The sequence below is a fragment of the Panthera uncia genome, chromosome A2 (assembly GCF_023721935.1).
Source record: "Panthera uncia isolate 11264 chromosome A2, Puncia_PCG_1.0, whole genome shotgun sequence".
In the NCBI taxonomy this organism is placed as follows: domain Eukaryota; kingdom Metazoa; phylum Chordata; class Mammalia; order Carnivora; family Felidae; genus Panthera; species Panthera uncia.
Window position 1 is genome coordinate 120,359,420 of NC_064816.1, and position 14,981 is coordinate 120,374,400.

Genomic DNA, 14,981 nt, shown 5'->3' on the forward strand with positions numbered 1-14,981 from the left:
GTTACCTCTAATAATATGCCATCGAGACAATGGTCCTGGAACACACCTGAGAAAATTCTCTACCAAATCATGTTCTCTCCCCATGGAACCTGCGGAATAACCTAACAGAATGACCTGTTTGGGCAGATGAAGCCCAGAGAGGTAAAGCCATCTTCCCGAAGTCACACAGTCAATAAATGGTAGAGACAGGACAGAATTGTAGTCTCTAGATATCTAAGTCAGAGCTCCTGGTTGGCTTGTGGAAGGATCGTGAAAATACAAGAATCCCTTATAAACTGGAAAGTATTAGTCAACTTTAACATAGCATTAATTCTTGAGATATATAAAATATTTGAATAAATGAAAAAACATGTGGGGCTTCAGGATAGGAAAGGTAAATTGTGTGAAGATGTCAATTCCTCCCAAATTACCTTATAATGTCTAAAATAATTTTAGCCAAAATTTCAATGCGATTGTTTTATTTTGATAAAATAATTCAAAAGCTTATAAAAAGCAGGTGAGAAAAATGAAGAGATTTTTAATATAAATGCTAATGAGGAAGAGGCATTTTTCCCTATCAGCTCTTAATAAATATACATCTGCATTAAGCAAAAACATTTCAGAAATAGCACAGTAATTGGCATCAATAATAATACAAATTTGACCTAAACATAAAGTTCTTGTGCATTAATGAACTTAATACTACAAAGAAACTACAAAAATTAGTAAGAAAGAATGCATATTTTAGCAATAAAAGTAGAAGGTGGGTGGGTGATGATTCTTATATCACATAAGGTTATAAGATCGATTTCACTTGGATTTTGAAATGAAGTTTTTACAAAATAGCTAGAAAAAAGCGTAATTATCAGACTGATTTTGGGATGAGCAAGAACTTTCTAAGTTTAAAAATAAAAATTTAAAGGGAAACAAAAACAGAAAATTATTTGCAACAGATCTAAATATGTTACTATTATAGCTAATAATAGTACATAATTGTGTGATGAATATAACATGATTAAAGCCTTTAATATATAATGAGCACATAGGAGGAAAAGATATTTCTAATGGAAAAATGGGCAAAAGAAATAAAAACAATTTTAGATTAAATGCGGAGCTAAAAGAACATATAAAAAATATTGTCTGCTAGTGTCTGAACAATACAAACTTAACAATGAGACATATCAAATTGGCAAAGATTAAAGAAAAATACTACGTAAAGCATGTGACAGTTCTGTAAAACTGTTAAGAGAATAAATCAGGGCAACTGACATGTTTTCTGGAGAGCAATTTGGTAATACACCGCAAGCCTAAACGATGTATTGCACTGCACTTGGACTTAGTAATTCTGCTTACAGGATTGAGCCATAGGAATACTAAAGAAATATTCACAGAAAGTTTAGACATGGGTTTATGTATTAAGTTGTTTTATTCACTATGTATCTGGTAGTAGAAGAGTAAAATAATGATCTAACCACAGGATGGAGTATTATGCACCTATAAAAATCAATCATTGTTTTCATTCAATGCTAAAGCTTTTTAAAAATCACAATTAACTGTATATATAATATATTCCAAGTTTTATAAGCTACGTAGATACATACTGAGAAAACATGGAAGGAAATATACCAAAATGAGAAAGTGAGAAGTTCTCTCTGGAAGGTGATTTTTGCCTTTGGTAAGTATTTTACTAAATTTTCGACAGCAAACACCTATTACTTTCATTATCAGAAACAACAAAATAGTCATATAAAATACTCTATGCAGACTTTTAAATATATTTTGCACATTGCATTTCCATAAGAGCAAATGAAAATATCTTTTTCTGCAGAGAAACCTTAAGGGAGGTTCTAAAAGGCATCTGAGAGCAAGACACCTTTGTGACAGCAAAGTATGCCAAAAAGAGGGAAAGATTCCAGAGAATGTACTGGCCCCTGAGACTCACACGTGGAAGGGTCTGGGGAGCTGCCCGTGTCTCTCTAATAATGGCCCATGTATATGAGGGAGGGATGTGGTCTTGAAATAATTAAGGTTATGCGCTTTTGGAGCCACAGCCAGGCTCTGGAATTTAGTGGGATCAATGCTGCGATTCTCCCTTTTCATTTCTTTCTTTCTCCTGTCTCTTTTCACTCCCCTTAGAATTTCTCTGCACTCCAACCCCCAACTGAGATTTTGATAGTGGTTTCTGGATTATGCATGCAGCCTGTGAGTTATCTGTTCCTTTGAAAACCCACTTTTCCAATCCTGCATCATTTTTCTATCGTTGTTGGGATGGGCTGAACCACTAATTGTTCTTGAACTTCCATGCTAAAGAGTAGGAAGGTGGTTTAGACAGGGGCAGGCATCGGGCTAGAGGACCAGTCTCTAGGGGACTTGTCCCTGCTGGGGTAACCGAGGCTCCTGGGTATAAACCCAAGGTGATATGGCCAACTCCACCAACACCCAAGAGGTTCAGATAGGAGTGATGCTTGCAGCTAAGCAGGTAGTTACATCTGTAGGCCTCAGATAGGTTCCCACGGAATGACTGACAAGAGGTGGAGGGACTAGTGTGTGACCCTGGGCAGGGAAGGCTTGCAAGACTCAGATAGCATGTAGAAGACCCAGAAATGCAGACAAGGGAATTAGAGGACAAATGGAAACCAAGGCAGATGAGTAGCTGTATGAATTGGGTGCAAAGGTAACTCATTAGCCACTTATACTCTGTTGACCAACCACTCAATGTAGGTGCCCAGAAAGTGAAGTCACCAGGAGTTCAGGATGATCTCCCTGGAATCCTCATACTGGGTGACTCTCGTGCCCCTTTCTATTACCCATTCTCATCTACTCCATATCCTGGCCTCATGTCTGCCCCTGCTTGTCATCTGCTAAGTCCTGCCAGTTTCTTTTAGCTACTCGAATGTGAGATAGACTGGAAACTACAGATTGAAAATATCAGAGTCTGAACTGCAGTGGGCTTCCAAGGGGAAGGGTTCCGTGGACACTTTCCCCCATTTATTAGTACCTCCAGAACAGAAAACAAGTTCCCGGAGGCTTTTTTAAATTATGTGGATCAACAAGAAGAATAGTTTTTGGTATATTACATAGTAATTACTTTAGTTCCTACTACATTATAGAGATTTGGACCTAATTTACCCAAATGTTAGTGTTTCTTTTTTAAAAAATTTAATGTTTATTTATTTTTGAGAAAGAGAGAGAGAGAGAGAAACAGAGCATGAGCAGGGGAGGGGCAGTGAGAGAGGGAAACACAGAATCCAAAGCAGGCTCCAGACTCAGCTGTCAGCACAGAGCCTGACGCGGGGCTCGAACTCACAAACCGTGAGATCGTGACCTGAGCTGAAGTCGGACACTTAACCGACTGAGTCACCCAGGTGGCCTCAAATGTTAGTTTTTTTTTTTTTTTTTTTAATATTTCAAGGGTCTGGAGCTCAAATAGCAATTTAAATGCTCATCTCAGTTCTTGGTACATAGCAGGAACTTCATTTGTTTGTTCAACAAATATTAATTACGACCTGGACTTGCAGCCCAGTGGGTTTTCAGATGATTTCTAATATCTGTGGTGTGGTATATTATGGGAATTCAGATGGAATCCCAGAGTTTAATTGCCCCAAAGCTACCAATACACCCTATTTGTGATTAATCGAGAGGTCCTCTTGTGAGCCAAGAATGAATCAGTAGAAGGGACTCACATTGAAATGAATGTGGGGCAGTGGTATTTCTGTTGCTGGTGGAATTCAAGCGTTCACCAGTAACCAAAAGGCTGAATCAGACAGTCCCATGCAAATGTGGTCCCATGCTACCAAACCCTGATTGAAATGAGAACAATTAGGCAGTGGGAAATTAACATTGTTAATTAAACATGAAATATAACCCATGACAGTAATGATAAAACACTCCAGAGCAATAAGTAACCCTTTCTTGTCAGAGTAGAAAGAGCTGATGCAGTTATTCAATACGTCCTGGAGGCTAAAGTGAGAAATAAATGTTAGGCAGTGAATCACTTCCCTGTGCAGTCCCAATTTGAAGGAGATAAAATTGTCTTCTGTCACTCATGATGGTGGTGTTGAGAGATAGGGCAAAGGCAGTTCAGACAGTGAAGACAATTCTAGATGGAGAATTTATTTTCCTCTTGGTAGTAAGTTCTCCTAACTCAGGACAAAGATCTAGCTAGAATGTACCTGGCCCCATTTTTTTTAAAAAAGTTGCTTTTCAGGACACAGGTCCAGTTTCTCATTATTAAGCCTTCCATTGCTCTGTGACCACACTTAATGTTCATAAGTGGCCCCTATCTGTCCTACTAACCCGAGAGTTTTTACCGTCCTCCTTCACTTACACTACTGCTAGGCATTCTACTCTTTCCTTGGCTACTTCTCATTTTTTCAGACTCGGTTCACATGTTAATTTCTCCAAGATATACCTTTTGGCCAACCATGACTAGTGTCTCCTCCGGTTCTATTACATGCCCCTTATTTGGAATTCTACAAAATCTCCATTATAGTAGCTCACACTTTTTTTTTTTTTTTTACATATATGCCTCCACCATCAGACCGTGAGTTCCTTATCTTAGCCTTCCTTCCTTCCTCAGACTATGTTGAACTTTAGTACTAGCTTCTCAATAAATGTTTGTCGGAATTGATTATACAGAAAGCAAACCAGTATGTTTGTTTTCACAGCAACACAATTTCAAGGACAGTTTTCCACTTCTGGTCTATCATTACTACACCAACATATATATGTATGTGTGTATGTACATATATATGTATATATGTATGCATGTGTGTATGTACATATATATGTATATATGTATGCATGTGTGTATATACATATATATGTATATATGTATGTATGTGTGTGTGTACATATGTGTATATATGTGTGCATGTACATATATGTGTATATGTGTGTGTGTGTGTATATACATATATATGTATATATGTATGTATATGAGAACCAAGGTTCTCGAACCCCTTAGGGCAAATGCCTTCCCTTACCCCCCCCCCCCCCCCCCCCCCACCAAATATACTACAGGAGTTCACAGAATGACTCTTGGTTCACAACACTTTGGGACCATCTTTGTGCACAGCCGTGCTGTCAACTTCAAAAGACCCAGGCTGTGGGAATACCTCCCCTCTTATTCACGTTCTCTATTCTTCCAGCAAGAGGCCCCTGTCAGTTTGTCCCACCAGCCCCTAGTAAGAGAGTGTCCTGGGCCCCTGTTAAAGTGATATGAAAGTGATATGTGATATATGTGAAAGTGATATAAAGTGATATGAAAAGCTTTACAGAAAATTTAAAACTTGAATTAACATCCGCACTTATATGTAGCTTTCTATAATTTCTTGTTTTTGTAACAGTAACTATTTTAAAAGTTTTGCCATATATTTTCTCATAACTGAGTAGTAGAAATGAAGGCTATCCTGGGTAATCATACATGGAATTCCTGTAGCTCTGGGTAAAACAGTTTGAAAAGGTGAATGCAGATAGGTGGTGATGATGATAATAATTCAATTGTATTTGCAAAGGTGTCTCTCAGATGGCTACTGGGAGGGTGGTGAAAATGCAGAGGCGGCTGTGGGGGAGAGGCCAAGGTGTACACCCTGGAGCAAGCCCAGTCCTACCTCTGAGCCTTCTAGTTGACCATTTCCTGGCAGTGCGTCTGAAGCAGCAGGTGAGGTGAGACATGGGGAGAAGTTGGCACAAACTCCTGAATGAGAGGTTCCCAACTGTGCAGAAATGGCTACTGCCCAGGGGTTTCTAGATCCCCTGAATGTGTCTCATTCCTCAAGTCTAATCAAGCAGCTTCAGGAATCCAAAGCTTTGTAGTCTGTTCCTACCTGTCTCACTTTAAATTGCGTGCTCCCTTCATTGCCTGGTGATTCATCCTCAGTGAAATTAGACATTTTCAGATCTTTGCTTGATATTTGCAGCCTACCTAAGCAAATTAATTGGGCTCTGAGCAGCCTCAGAGCTTGAGTGCTGTGAAAGACAGGTGGCGTCTGAGTCTCAGTGACAGGGGAGCAGAGTTTCTTTGCCTGCTCCCTGAGAACTGAGGCTGAATCATAACCCGAGACTTCATTTCCTCCCCTGGGAAGTAAGATATATTTGCTCCTTCCTGTGTCTGAAGGATTCATCTTCAACATCGCAAAAATAACAATAACCATAAAATGAACCATGAAAATGTAAGGGGTACAGAAAGTTCTGTGATTCCTGGGACAGATGATACAGCTACATCTTGTATGATATTTATGATTACAGTTGTGTGGAAGTCATACACTGCTCCAGTGTCCATCCATCCAAGCACATACTGAGCACTGACCTTACACTCAGCCCTGTAGGACACAGTCATGAAACTAACCTGAGCCACTGACAAGTTTTAGGTCAGAGAAAAATGAAGATCTGTCTTCCAACTGCAAATTGAAAGTAAATGAGGTGACTTCACCATCTCTGGCCCCAAATTGTAAGAGAAAACCACTATAGAAGCAGGGCATGCATTTTTCAGTCAAGTAAAGCTGTGTTCAAATCCCAGCTGCATCACTTATGAACCAGATATTCCAGGCTACTAAGTTTTATTTTTAATTTTTTTAATGTTTATTTATTTTTGAGACAGAGAGAGGCAGAGCATGAACGGGGGAGGGTTAGAGAGAGAGAGGGAGACACAGAATCCGAAGCAAGCTCCAGGCTCTGAGCTGTTAGCACAGAGCCCGATGCAGGGCTCGAACTCACGGACCGTGAGATCATGACCTGAGCCGAAGTCAGACGCTTAACCGACTGAGCCACCCAGGTGCCCCAGGCTACTAAGTTTTTGAGCCCCATTTCCTTACTTATAAGATTGAGGACAATGATGTCTCATTGGTCAGTTTGTGATAATTCCATGAGCAATATGTAAAGCTTCTCAAATGATAGTTGGTAGATGACAATCAATCAAGAACAAACACTTATAGTACATCTCCTATACATGACAAACTAAGTGAGTCACATGCTAGATTAATGTGATTCACTCAAATAATGTTAGTTTCCATTCACCCTATAATTGTTAAAGATACTTTAGGCTTTTTTAAAAAAAAATTATGGTTTCCAGGACTCCTCTGGAAAAGTGGATCCCCATTCCTTGGATTTGGATAAATCGTGCTTTCTCCTCCAGACAAATCTGACATATCCAGCATTAATTACTATCACCCAACTAAATGTATTTCCTGAGATAATTCCCATTTCAGATAACCTGTTCTATTATACTTCTAAATAACCTTTCACTTGTCATTAACTGTGTATCCATCCGACAGATATTTATTAAGCACTTTCTACAGGGAAGACAGAATGCCGGCCTGGAGTGGTGCCATGGACCTAATGCCCGCCCTTAGGGGCGTCCTTTTGGCCTTAGAAGCCTATTTTATGGAGTGAAACCCCAAGTATCAGCCCTGTGGCAGCACCAGCATCATCAAGTGAAGGTTGCAATCCAACTCTCTAAATCCCTGCTCTTCATCTTCTGATCTGCAAAGAGATGACATCACTGCACGGCCTCATGACTTTGAATTTGAAAACCAATTAGTCATGAGCCTAAAACCACATAGCTGAGTTGAAAACACTGTAGTCTCTAGTCACTGCAAAATTTCAAATTCGCCGGTTAAGCATCTGGCTGGAATTTTGCCTCATGTGACCACTAGGGGGCATTTGATCCTCAACTATATCCTGCAATAGTTTTGAGAATGGTATTAGAACACCATCCCTATCTGGGGGAAGGGGGTCTGGGTGGAGAGCTGGTTGGGCTCAGGTGAAATTTCAATAGACTGTAACTGAAAATGGCGTGAACAGGGTGAATTCAAGCATTGTCCTGAAAAGGTTGTGAGTTATTTATAAATGACTCCTCAAACCTATGTGTAGTATAGGAAACTAAGGAAGGAGGTAAACCAGTTTTTACTGTGCGTATACTATGCATCAAGCTGTGAGCTAGAAGTCTCCATTTTCATCATCATATGTATCCATCACAAGTATCCTCTGGCAGAGTTTATCTTTATCTTCATTTTATAAATGAGAAAATAGACTCAGATTGTCACTTACCAATGTAACACACATCTAGCAAGTAACAAAGAATCTGATCCCAGGTCGGGCTGGTTTCGAAGTCTACCCACTTTTCTACACATCACTCGCCAGGTTGTGACAGTCAAACGCCCCTGAACTTGCTTCCTGAATTCCCATTGTCGTAATTTTCCAAATCCTCATATTACCGTGGGATTTGTGTGGGTCTATGTGTCTGTGCACACATGGGTAAGAACACTATGAATAAATGATCCCACAAGTAAGTGTTTGCATACTTAATACCCCTTGTACTACTTGACTGAAACAGGATTTAAACTTGGCCGAGCACAATTTATATACTCTACATGTTTTATTTTCCCTTATAATGCCAACGCCTTATACTATAGACAATTAATTGATTTTGAATGAATTAATAAACAAAGAAGTAAACATGGCTTTTAGGAAGACTCCAGAAAGCAAGGAGGGCTTTGGGGAGGTGGGGGGGGGGGGTGTCTTCTTCCATCTGGAAATTTCCTGAAGCTTCTGAGGTAAGGTGAGATTGTCTTCAAATAGAGAACACTAAAGCAAGAGCAGGGGGCCTAATTTCACAGGACCTGCTCAGCCTGCCCTGTAGACATCATCCAATCCCAAGGAGAATAGACCCTGACCAGTTTACGGAGAGCCTTGGGTCTACCAGCCCAAAACAGTTACTGCAAGCTTCTAAGAAAAGGCTCAGCCAAGCTAGCACTGACTGTGCCAGCCCTCCTGAGGCCTGACTTCCAATTCACTGATATATCTAAGCAGGATAATTTGATTTGCAGTGTTTGTCACTCTGTGCTCCCAGCAGAACAGATCTGAGCTCCAAGCCTACTTTGACGATATTGGATGCCTGGGTCGGAATTGTGCAGCACAAAAACAAAGAAAACAGCCGCCCCATGCCCACTGAGAGGCCGGAGGTCTTCCAGTATGGAGAAACTTGATTTCTGGAAATTGGAACTTTGATCTCAGCAGCGTAATCGGCAATGTGCCATGTGAAAAGCAAACTGTTTAACCACTTCAGTGCTGTTTTTCTGGAAATGAGGCCTGACCGTACTTACCGCAGGCAGTAACTAACGTTATGTGAGGAAAGGAGAGCGTCAGGAGAGAGACATTCTGGGAAAAAACGTTAACTTCTAGTTCAGATTTACCTGAGTTCCGTTGATTAAATCTCCTCATCCCTCCAGTTCTCATCCAGAAGGCCTTCAGAGTACAATTTTAGTTGAAAAAAGTTCTGTGTCAGAAGTAGAAAACAGAGAAGGTTGACCCTACCTCTGCAAACTGGGAAGAATCCCTATAAAGTAGAGAGTAGGTAAGACATTCTGAGGGAAGGGCAGACAGATTCATGGAAGGGCAGACAGATTCACTGAAGAGTCTCTCCCTGGAAAAGCAATGAGAAGAGACTGGCCCCAGGGGAGTCCAGAGGCTGAGGTGGGGCGAGTTTCTGTGGGAAGTTCACCGAATGCTGCAGACTCCATGGGGGAGACACGGAAAGCAGCTATCATCCAGCTGAGGGATGTGGGCAGCCGACCAGGGCCATAGGTGGTGCTGGTGAAGACGAAGACCCAGTAAGGAAAACAGCCCTGTATCCACCACCTTCCTGACACTCAACCACTGCCGGCAGAGAAACGTGCCTCCTTCTCTGTCTGCTCCGAGACTTTGCTCTCTGCCCACTCACCGTGGAGATCTCGATTCCCGATCTGGCAAAGAAGCATCACAAACATTCTGACTTCTTCCTTTCTTCTTCATCTGAGGCTAAGAGTTTAACAGAAATCAACTCAGTACTGGACAAGCGTGGAAATAACCCCCCACACCACCATCACCCAGGCTGAGAAGGTTTGCTGGACAGGACCCAGTGTCCTATAATTTGTAAAAAGGAATTTCTTGAAGGCATCAAAGTGTTTTTCCCTGTGAGACATTTCCTGAAAGAAACAGGAGAAAATCTTGGAAAATCTCTCATTTGTATTCTCAGTGGGGCTTGGCAGGACTTTGTGTGCCCACATCTCCAACACCACCAGCTCTAGGGGCTCCTCGTCTTTTCCTGAATCATAAACACCCCACGACCCCATCACCCTCCCTGATAGCACACTATATTAGGACCATATTGGGGACATAGGTGCCTCATCCCCCACCCTGGCCCCTGACTGTATCAGCTCTCAGCCTCACGGTGGCAGTGAGACCTTCTGCTAACAGACGTCTAAGTCATCTAGTTTCTTACGTTGGTCCCCAAGTTGCTCTAAAGTTTTAAAAGGTAGGTCCTCCAAGTTCAAACCACCTATTTATGCTCTACGACCTACCTGCTAGCTGCTGAAAGGGGAACATCATTCTGGTACATCAAAGGCTTCCCCTGCTGTGTCTGCTCCTGACAACTGCCCATCTATCTCAAAGGAGAGAATTCTCTTACAAAAACCACTCCCTCACTCCACTCAGACTAACCTTTTTCATAATAGTTTTCACTCTTGATGCTTTCTCAATGCTGTTCATATCTAGACTGCTAGAGAGAAGAATCATCCAGAAGAAGGTGACCCTTCTGGTTACAAAAAGACCAGAGAAAAATCTGGAACCTGGCACTGATCAGAGACTGTTCTCATCAGGGGAGATGAAGTAAGCATGCTGGAGGTGGGGTATTGACCACCTGTGCCCTTCAAAGTAGCCCTTCAAAGAGGTCATCAAGCCTGTGGTCCCCCCATTCTAGTTGTGCAGCCAGCCCCCTGGCACTGCCACTAACGCTATTCCCCCTACTCCCACCATCTGCATTCACTCCCGACCTCTGCCCAGGGCCCCAGGAACCCATCTGTAAATCTGCGATGGAGGACCTAAATATCAGTATTACAAAGTGCAGGACTGAGGGACATGTGAGCTCCAGCCTGGACTTCTGGAAAGGATAGGGCTGGAGGAGAAACCATGAGAAAATGCCCGGCCCTGGAACCCAGCAAAGCAGGTGTAGGTTTCTACGTGGCAGCCCCAGGGAACCCCAGTGATGCTTGGGGAGAATAGGGGCTCAGAGAATGGAGCTGACTCAGTATGCTTCCCAGCTCCCTCCCCTCCTTCAGGCTAGAGGCTTCCCTACACCGTCACCTTATTTTGTTTTGGCAAATCTAATCCATTTCTTTTCATTGAAATATTTTACTGCCCTATATGAAAGTACCACCTTTATGTAGCCATTTCTCCAACTGACTGAAAAAAGCAATATGCACAATACATAGAGAGTAGAGTACATATCAGATTGCTGTCCACACACACAAAATACTATTTATTTGCTATGGGTATATGTGTGTGTGTATGTCTGTGTGTAATTGGAAAGATAATGTAATCAAAATGATATCTGCCTTCTGGGAGAAGGAGTTGATCAAGACAGAGAGTAGTAGCAAAGGGGCTTTGAGCTTTATCTGAATTGTTACAATTTTGTAATTAAGTAATCTCTACACCCAATGTGGGGCTGGAACTCATGACTCTGAGATCAAGAGTCACGTGCTCTACTGAGTGAGCCAGTCAGCTGCCCCTGAATTGTTATAGTATTTTTTTTTAAAGAGAGAGAGCAGGGGAGGGGAGCAGAAGGAGAGACAGAGTCTTAAACAGGCTCCACACTCATCATGGAGCCTGACGTTGGACTCAGTCCCACCACCCTGGGATCATGACCTAGGCCCAAATCAAGAGTGGGACAGAAGCTCAACCAACTGAGACCCCAGGCACCTCTATAGATCTTAAAGAATTAATCCATCTGTCACTGCATAACTTAAAGTTAATTTAATGTAAGAAAAAGTGCTACTGTGATGCCTCAGATATTTAGAGTGTATTAAGGTTCTCCACAGAAAACACAGCCAATGGGGAGAGAGAGAGAGAGACTTATTTTAAGAAAGTTGCTCACGTGATTGTGGGACTGGCAAGTCTTAAATCCATAAATGAGCCAGAAGGCTGGAAACTCAGGCCTGATTTCTATGTTTCTCAAGGAATTCTTCGAGAAATCCTTCTTTGGGAAACTTCAGTTTTTGCTCTCAAGGCTTTCAACTTATTGGATGAATCCCACCCATATTATGGAGGGTTATTCTGCTGTATTTAAACTGAAGTTGAATGTAGATGTTAGTCATATCTACAAAATACCTTCACAGCAACATTTTACGTTACTGTTTGACAATTGGTCATTGTAGCCTACCCAAGTTGACACATGAAATTTTACCATCACAATGGGTATCTTCAGGCTCTTCTTATCTTCACCAAGTAAGAGCTGCACTTCAGATTCCACTATTCGTATGCATTCTTACCAGCATTCTGCCCAGATCCTTTGGGCTTATGTCTCTTGGCTTTTGACTTCAAGCTTGCCTCTGGATCCTCTTGGCCCCATGCTTTCCACCCATGGCCTTGCGCTGCTTTATTCTTGTGTCCAGGCCGCCCCAGTGCCCTGGGCCTCTGCTTATTCTGGGCCATAGATTTTAAACAGATGGAAAGCTTCACTTGAAGAAATCATGGAAAATTCCTTGCAAAAGACTTGGCATTTTAAATGAGTAGCATTCCTCATTTGTCTGTTATTTACTATTTATACATTACTCCGTGGAACTTTAATATTACTGTATTATAAAATTCTGTCAAATGAAAAAGAATAAAGATAACCCATAATCACACTACCCTAAAATAACCCATCTTAGCATTTTAGTATACTTCAGTCTTTCTTCACATGTAGAATTTTGCAGTTATAATCATACCCAATATATAATTGTATCATGTTTTTCAACTTACCATTATAGTATAAGCATTTTTAATGTCACTACATAATCTTCCTGGTCCTCGTTAATAGTTACATAATCGTTCACTGAATTGAAGTGTTTCATTTACTTCTCTTGTTATCTTTGAACAATTAGCAATTTATTCTTACAATAAATATCCACATCTTTTCTATCATAGTATTTTTTTTTCACACCTTGAATTCTTTCACGTAGACTTAAACAATTGCTTGGCCAAAGAATATATATACATTTTGTTGTCTCCTGATGTATATTTCCAAATAGATTTCTTAAGGTTGCATCAATTTCCACTGCTATCATTGTAAATAAGGACCACTGTGTCTCTGTTCTCTTGATGGTAGAGCTTTGACAGGTGAGGATTCAACACCAAGAGGAAGACATTCCAGGAACAAAGCCTGAGATTTGCATTCTGTAAAGTACCCTGGTCCTCACTAGTACACTGGTTTTGTGTTGCTTTGTTTCTCACAGACTGAACAGTTGATAACTCTGTGGGTCCTGTTTGTTTTCACCATTGTTGGAAACTCCATGGTGCTGTTCTCTACGTGGAGGAGGAAGAAGAAGTCAAGAATGACCTTTTTTGTGACTCAGCTGGCTATCACAGGTAAGTAACTGTGCGGGTGGGAGAGAATAAGCTGTGTGCAAAATTCCTATGGCTCCTTGCTTTCAATTCTTTTACCAATAGAAATGGCATACTATCGAGTCCAAAAGGCATTGGCAAATTTGAGACTGATTTCTATAGGGATAAAAAAACCCACGTGTGAATTTTTCTTTCAGAAAGTTTTAACACATCTGTACATCCACAAGACTCCATTATAAAAATAATTCACTCTACAACACACTTGAAAATACCATTATTAGTGCCACCAAGAGGTTCTCTAGGGTTCCACCCTTCCTCTACGCAGCAGCCTCCATAGTTCACTAAGGTGATAGTACAATATCATACCATATTATGAGCTTAAAGAATGTATCCTAGGGGCACCTAGGTGGCTCAGTTGGTTAAGCATCTGAGTCTTGATTTCAGCTCAGGTCATGATTCAGTCCCAGGGTCATGGGATCCAGCCCTGTGTCAGGCTCCACACTGAGCATGGAACCTGCTTACGATTCTCTCTCTCTCTCTCTCTCTCTGTCTCCCCTCCCCCACTCTCTCTCTCCCTCTCTCTCTAAAACAAGAGAAAAAAGAGAATATATCCCAGAAAATGGACCAGAATCATCTGTATTCAATAATAAATGTGAAGTCTCAAGTACTTTGCAGATTTATGTCTGTGGACATTGCTTTGGAAATATAAGTTATATGTAACACCACTGGTGGGCACAGTATAAGGACAGAAGATAATATCTGGGATCGGGATGTTTAAATGTGGATTTGGGAAATGGCCAGTATAGTTGAAGTGTGAATGCATCACACTTAAAGGGTGAATGGTGAAATATTCTCAAGTTTAAAAATGATCTGTGAAATAAAGACTCCCACAGAGATGGGTAGAGTCCAAATTGGTAGGGGTCATGCTCGAAAGGAAAACATAATCAAGGAGAGAGGCCTATTCTACAGGCCAAAGAAGTGAGTGGACAGATGGGATTCCTAGAAGGTCCAGCCTAAGACAGGCTTGGACTCCTGAGCTCTGGGAACAAGATGGCTGTGATATGACTTTAATTTGAATCAGACTATAGGGAAAATGCAAAAAAAAAACAAATAAAAAAACAAATTTAAGTGCTAACAAGAAGCAATGGTAGATGACCATCAGAATGGGCTGTTTGGTACATTTCAACCTATGCTATACTCTCCATTGCAGCACTGGCTGTGGGGTTTAGTCTTGAGCCACAATACGGGAAAAATATGGCACCATAACTTAGAGGAGAAACTTAGCTAAACGTTGTTGATAGCCTGACATTCTCCCATATCTTCCTAAAAAAAGTGTAGCAAGCCCATCTGCTTAAGCTGGGCTACAGAGACCAGGATGAAAAACAAAGGCACTACTGAGAAATACAGACATGGGGAGAGAAGTTTGTGTCACAGAGGTGATGCTTATGATGGAAGAAAACTCCTTCAATCTTTCCTGCAAACAGGAGCCACACTTTTCACTCCTGACTGTAGGAATAAAGGATAATCAGGATCATCCAGCAAAAGCTGAAATGCAAAATCCCTGGATGAGGATGTAATAACTTACTTTCATTAAATTTCCTTAATTACTGTGTTGTAACCCACATTCTACAGAGATGTGTGTG

At 41.2% G+C, this 14,981-nt stretch overlaps 1 protein-coding gene across 3 annotated transcripts in view; it reads left to right on the forward strand.

Annotated features, from left to right (window-relative positions):
• NPSR1 (neuropeptide S receptor 1) overlaps nt 1-14,981 on the forward strand; it is a 154,321-nt gene that overhangs the window by 16,491 nt on the left and 122,849 nt on the right. For all 3 annotated transcript variants that reach the window (XM_049641683.1, XM_049641685.1, XM_049641684.1), the window contains exon 2: nt 13,230-13,362. In XM_049641683.1, the coding sequence (XP_049497640.1) occupies nt 13,230-13,362 (133 nt within the window). The remainder of the gene's footprint in view (nt 1-13,229; nt 13,363-14,981) is intronic.